The sequence below is a fragment of the Acipenser ruthenus genome, chromosome 54 (genome assembly GCF_902713425.1).
Source record: "Acipenser ruthenus chromosome 54, fAciRut3.2 maternal haplotype, whole genome shotgun sequence".
Lineage (NCBI taxonomy): Eukaryota > Metazoa > Chordata > Actinopteri > Acipenseriformes > Acipenseridae > Acipenser > Acipenser ruthenus.
The window spans coordinates 950236-957020 of NC_081242.1; the positions used below are offsets into that span (position 1 = coordinate 950236).

The 6785-nt window shown below is 43.4% G+C and overlaps 1 protein-coding gene across 2 annotated transcripts in view; it reads right to left on the reverse strand.

Moving 5' to 3' along the window:
• Window positions 1–229: 229 nt before the first annotated feature.
• The window catches only part of LOC117398282 (complement factor B-like), a 15898-nt gene continuing 9342 nt past the window's right edge, over window positions 230–6785 (reverse strand). For both annotated transcript variants that reach the window (XM_033997255.3, XM_033997254.3), the window contains 9 exons: window positions 6770–6785; window positions 6249–6358; window positions 5312–5435; window positions 4236–4407; window positions 3595–3680; window positions 2939–3066; window positions 2106–2199; window positions 1559–1608; window positions 230–1169 (listed from right to left, as the gene is read on the reverse strand). The exon at window positions 6770–6785 is cut by the window's right edge and continues 110 nt beyond it. In XM_033997255.3, coding sequence (XP_033853146.3) covers window positions 1059–1169; window positions 1559–1608; window positions 2106–2199; window positions 2939–3066; window positions 3595–3680; window positions 4236–4407; window positions 5312–5435; window positions 6249–6358; window positions 6770–6785 — 891 coding nt within the window. In that variant the 3' untranslated portion in view covers window positions 230–1058. The remainder of the gene's footprint in view (window positions 1170–1558; window positions 1609–2105; window positions 2200–2938; window positions 3067–3594; window positions 3681–4235; window positions 4408–5311; window positions 5436–6248; window positions 6359–6769) is intronic.

A 6785-nucleotide genomic window follows, 5' to 3' on the forward strand; every position in this document is an offset into this window, starting at 1 on the left:
CTAACCGCTGGACCAACGTTGGCGCGTGGTTTTCGGTTCTTCAAAACTGAGTTCTAATCAATTCCCTAAGTCTGCCTTTACCTGGCTTTGAATCCTAACTTCCGGGCGCACTGAACTACTTCGATTAAACTCATTGCCTTCGAATCACGATGAGATCCTCCGAACTCTGGCCTGCTTGTCATCCCCAAGCAAAAGCGAACCGCACTCTGAGAACGAACCTACAGCCCCCCCCCCCCCCCCCCCCGACTCTCCAGAGCTCTCTCCCAGCTCCAGAGCGTGCGGCTCCCACAGTCGCTCGCTTCAAATCAGCTCTCAAGAGTTCTCTCTTGCTTTCCCTGCTCTCTAAGCCTGATCTCTGTTATTAGTTAATTGCTATTTCCGGTTTTTCACATGCTTATCGATTCTGTGAGACACACGCATCCACAATGTTTAAAATTCACATCCTTGTATTTAATGTATTATGCGTTGCTCCTCACTATTTTGTAAAGCGCTTGTGGACCACTATGAAAGGCGCTATATAAAATAAATATTGATTGATTAATTTAATAACTAAACGCTTAACAGAATAAATGTCCTTCACCTCGTTACAAAAAGGATACTGCTGCTCTAGAAAGAGTGCAAAGAAGAGCGACCAGAATTATCCCGGGTTTAAAAGGCATGTCGTATGCAGACAGGCTAAAAGAATCTGTTCAGTCTTGAACAAAGAAGACTACGCGGCGATCTGATTCAAGCATTCAAAATCCTAAAAGGTATAGACAATGTCGACCCAGGGGACCTGAAAAAAGAAACAAGGACCGGGGGTCACAAATTAGATAAAGGGGCATTCAGAACAGAAAATAGGAGGCACTTTTTTACACAGAGAATTGTGAGGGTCTGGAACCAACTCCCCAGTAATGTTGTTGAAGCCGACACCCTGGGGATCCTTCAAGAAGCTGCTTGATGAGATTCTGGGATCAATAAGCTACTAACAACCAAACGAGCAAGATGGGCTGAATGGGGTAATATCACAATTGTGAGCAATTAAAAATGACAAGGGTAGCTGCTTGTTTCAACCCAGTTTATTCGTCCAGCTGTTGCCTGATCCAGTCCATGTGCTTGGGGACGCTGGCATAGTATCCCATGGTGCCACTCATACATTTGGTGGCGCTGCCATGGCTTACAATGCCCACCTGCAAGAGAAAAACGCTTTTTAAAAAAAGACAAAGGTTTATCATCCACAGGAAAAACTAAACGATCGCAGAGCTATCTCTGGCTCACGCAGGCAAACTAAACGATCGCAGAGCTATCGCAGGCAAACTAAGAGATAATGTTGCCGAAGCTAATGAGAGGCAAGCGAATGGATTTTAAAGATGGTCAGCACTCCTTTAAAGGGAGGGGCCGGTGATCATGTTAATAAAGCTAATAAGAGGTGAGAGAATGGATTTTAAAGATGGTCAGCGCTCCTTTAAAGGGAGGGGCCGGTGATCATGTTAATAAAGCTAATAAGAGGTGAGAGAATGGATTTTAAAGACGGTCAGCGCTCCTTTAAAGGGAGTGAGGCCGTGATGAATATTTTTACCTGAATCCATCTTCCTTTTGTTTTGATGACAAACGGCCCTCCAGAATCCCCTATCAAAAAAAATAAGTGTTTCAAATACTGGCCAAAAAATAGATAAATATTGCATAGAAGAAATATGTTTAATATGCTTGCCTATGCTTTACCAGACCTCTCTGTGCTTTACAATGCTTCCCTATGCTTTACCAGACCTCTCTGTGCTTTACAATGCTTCCCTATGCTTTACCAGACCTCTCTGTGCTTTACAATGCTTCCCTATGCTTTACCAGACCTCTCTGTGCTTTACAATGCCTCCCTATGCTTTACCAGACCTCTCTGTGCTTTACAATGCTTCCCTATGCTTTACCAGACCTCTCTGTGCTTTACAATGCTTCCCTATGCTTTACCAAACCTCTCTGTGCTTTACAATGCTTCCGTATGTTTTACCAGACCTCTCTGTGCTTTACAATGCTTCCCTATGCTTTACCAGACCTCTCTGTGCTTTACAATGCTTCCCTATGCATTACCACACTTCTCATTAGTTGTACACAAAATACAAATGTGTTTTTACCTCCGCACGCATCAACATCCTCCCCTATTGCACAAAACCTGTCATCGGGAACAGGCAAAGGAAACGGATATGATTTGGAACAGATATCACGTCCCTAGAAAAAAAAATAAAAAAAAATAATAATAATTAAGACATTGTTAGGGCTGTATCGAGTTATATACTTAACGAACAAACTGAGAGTTGGGAAAAAAAAAACAAAATGACATTTCGAAATCCAACACAAAATAATACTGTCTCTCGGTAGACTTTTTTTTTTTTTTTTTGACAGTTTCTTTAATTATACCATGTTCAGATGAAATTAAAAAGATCAAAAATGATGTGATTCTTGAAATGTATTTGTGTTTACGAATGTAAGTCGCCCTGGATAAGGGCGCCTGCTAAGAAATAAATAATAATAATAATAATAATAATAATAATAATAATAATAATAATAATAATAATAATAATAATTATTATTATTATTATACAATGACTTTGGTTCTAGCAAGTTCAAGAATATGACAAAATACGATTCAATAACGGAGCAGATAAGTGTCAGTGATAGTTACATCAGGATATAATTAAATACAAAATACTACAGATTAAATAACACTTGACAGATTACAGTACTCTAAAGATTAAATACAGTAATAATAATAATAATAATAATAATAATAATAATAATAATAATAATAATAATAATAATGTTCATGATTTTTTTTTTTTCAAATGATGTCCTGATCCTAAAATTCTAGGTGATGCAAGCTGTAGCTAGTCCTTGTGTGTTGAAGTGTGTCCTCCTCTCTGTCCTCAATCTGTCTCCCATTTCAACTGTGTCGTCTCTGTGCGTTCACCTTTATAGAAATCTCCCCAAAGAGCAGTTTTCTGCTGGTTGCTTTGTTCCCAGACGACCCGCCCCATCCTGAGATGTAACCAGTGACCGTCCGAAAATCTTCACCCCCATTACCGGTTAGAATGCGGTCTGAGGTAAAAAAATAAACAAACACATAACTAAAAGGGAAGCACTTTTATTTTTAAAACTTACGTTTTTATCAAAATGGGATTACTCGTAAAAATTGCTTTTTTAGAAGTATTATATTTATTTATTTATTTGTTTAAATCGACAGGTAACAAATCAAAAACGCGTTGATCTCAAAATCAAAACGGCCCGTCCTTCCCACACCTTTGCAATGGTGTGTGATTTCACTTAAACCGCGCGGTTTTTCAAATGAAATGCCCTACATTTCAAGGCAATCCTAGTAAAACCTGGAATGGATCACGCCGCTGTGCAACGGGAGTCTTACTCCCATCCCTGTGATGATACCCAGCATTATGAATGCAGGGATGGGAATCAGACTCCTGTTCCACAGCAGTATGATCCATTCCAGGTTTTACTACCAGCTTGATCAGCCCCCCAGTGTGTCTAGCTAACAAGCTCAGGTATGTCTGATTATTAAACTCCTAGTGAAACCAGGACCGGATCACACTTTTGTGGAACGGGAGTCCTTACCTTGATATTGGCACTGTTTGGTCCAATCTAGGTTTGGTAAAGACAGAATCTCGGATAATTCTTCAGTGCAGGGTAGACAGACAGGCCTTAAAACAAACAAAGCAGTTACAGCTACCAGCATAATTTAAGGGTTAGTTTACAATGTGTTTATATGCTTTACCAGACCTCTCTGTGCTTTACAATGCTTCCCTATGCTTTACCACACCTCTCTGTGCTTTACAATGCTTCCCTATGCTTTACCAGACCTCTCTGTGCTTTACAATGCTTCCCTATGCTTTACCAGACCTCTCTGTGCTTTACAATGCTTCCCTATGCTTTACCAGACCTCTCTGTGCTTTACAATGCTTCCCTATGCTTTACCAGACCTCTCTGTGCTTTACAATGCTTCCCTATGCTTTACCAGACCTCTCTGTGCTTTACAATGCTTCCCTGTGCTTTCCCAGACCTCTCTGTGCTTTGCAATGCTTCCCTATGCTTTCCCAGACCTCTCTGTGCTTTACAATGCTTCCCTATGCTTTACCAGACCTCTCTGTGCTTTACAATGCTTCCCTATGCTTTCCCTATGCTTTCACTGTGCTGTATTACACTTTGCTGTGCTTGTACTGTGGGAAACTCTTGTAATAGCACATGCTAACCCTTACCTTCTCTTGTCACTGTATTTGATCGTTCTGTTGAGTTTCAGCAGCCCGACATCATGAGCATAGATTTGACTGGTTGAGTCGTCATCGCTGTACACATAGTCTTTGTGAACAAAAACCTTCTCCACTGGCATACCATTACCATGTAGCCCTTGCAGTGTGGTTTGAGTGATACCTGCAGGAGCAACAATTGAGAAAGTTACAGTCGTGTGCAAATGAGTCTCGCTGGTCCCAGCGGTCATTATTATTATTATTATTATTATTATTATTATTATTATTAGTAGTAGTAGTAGTAGTAGTAGTTTATTTGGCAGACGCCTTTATCCAAGGCGGCTACAGGTGCTTACAGTTTAAAACAAAGGGGGTCTGGATACCAGGAGGTTCAAATCCCGGCTCAGCCACTGACTCCCTGTGAGTGTGTGTGTGTGTGTGTGTGTGTGTGTGTGTGCGCGCGTGCGTGTGTGTGTGTGTGTGACCCTGAGCAAGTCACTTCACCTCCTTGTGCTCCGTCCTTCGGATGAGACGTCAAACAAACGAGCTCCTATTGGAAGTGACTCTGCAGCAGCAGCAGCAGCAGTTGTTGATGATGCAGAGTTCACCCCCATAGTCTCTGCAAGTCGCTTTGGATCAAAACGTCCGCTGTATGACTGATTCATAATAATCCCAAAGCACTTCACACGCTCACACACACACACAGGGAGTCAGCTCCCCGCTAGCACCCCCCTGCGCTGACTCGGGAGGGGTGAAGATGAACCCACGCTGTCCTCCGAAGCGTGTGCCGTCAGCCGCCCGCTTCTTTACACGCTGCAGACTCACCGTGCAGCCGCCTCAGAGCTACAGCGTCGGAGGACGACGCAGCTCTGGGGCAGCTTACAGGCAAGCCCGCAGGCGCCCGGCCAGACCACAGGGGGGGCGCTGGTGAGCCGAGGACACCCTGGCCGACCTAGTTTTTCAGTTACAGTTTTTCAGTTCAGTTCAGTCAACGATGGACCCCCTGGAACCAATGAAACGGTCAAACTGACAGATTCTACTGTAATTAAATTAGGATTTCATAGTTTGCAACAGTGTCAAATACTCACCAAGGTAGACAGTAATCTCGCTGGGGTCATATGTAGCTGTCGCAGATTTCACTAGGACATGGGCTGCGGTCAGGATCCAGCGGTCAGCAATAATGGACCCCCCTCCCTGCATTTTACCGGTTATCTAAGAGAAAAAACAACAGTAGAGGGGAGGGGTCTTGATAACAGGAGGTTCAAATCCCGGCTCAGCCACTGACTCCCTGTGTGTGTGCGTGTGTGTGTGTGTGTGTGACCCTGAGCAAGTCACTTCACCTCCTTGTGCTCCGTCCTTCGGATGAGACGTCAAACAAACGAGCTCCTATTGGAAGTGACTCTGCAGCAGCAGCAGCAGCAGCAGTTGTTGATGATGCAGAGTTCACCCCCCTAGTCTCTGCAAGTCGCTTTGGATAAAAGTGTCTGTAAATGGCAAAATGAATTCAATTAATGAATTAATTAACACTTTTTCTCCGCCTTGGAGAAAAAGTATTTAAAAAATATATATATATCGGCCGCTATTTCGATAAATCTGTTCTTTTTTTTTCGCAACTGTCCTTCCCTCGCCTTTACAATCAGGTAACCCTCACTGGCGATTTTTAAACAGAAGCGAATTTGGCTCTCATCCGGGGGTGCGATCTTATTATTATTATTTGTTTATTTAGCAGACGCCTTTATCCAAGGCGACTTACAGAGACTAGGGTGTGTGAACTATGCATCAGCTGCAGAGTCAATTACAACTACGTCTCACCCGAAAGACGGAGCACAAGGAGGTTAAGTGACTTGCTCAGGGTCACACAATGAGTCAGTGGCTGAGGTGGGATTTGAACCGGGGACCTCCTGGTTACAAGCCCTTTTCTTTAACCACTGGACCACACAGCCTACTTTAGCTTTATCTTGTCGCTATCTTTAACCCCTGTAGAGGGGCAAGAGGTGAGATGAGAACGGGAGGCGTCTCCCGTACCTTTAAGAAGGCTTGCCATGGCCACTGCTGCTGTCCGGCTTCAGTCCCTTTGTACACTCTCCCATAATGCACTCCTTTCACTCCTCTGACACCGCATGCGTTGGGGTTTTCTGAAAGACAAACAAAAACAGTAAACGCATAAATCAGACAGTCATTTGAGATTGAAAAATGATCCCAGATTATTCACCTGTTATATTACTTAGTCATTTAGCAGACGCTTTTATCCAAAGCGACTTACAGAGACTAGGGGGGGTGAACTCTGCATCATCAACAACTGCTGCTGCTGCTGCTGCAGAGTCACTTCCAATAGGAGCTCGTTTGTTTGACGTCTCGTCCGAAGGACGGAGCACAAGGAGGTGAAGTGACTCGCTCAGGGTCACACACACACACACACACACGCAGTGAGTCAGTGGCTGAGCCGGGATTTGAACCTCCTGGTTATCAAGACCCCCTTTCTCTCTAACCGCTGGACTACCAAGCCTCATAAAATGGTTTCATAGCTGGTCAAAACACAGTCTTACCTTCTGGGTAGATTTT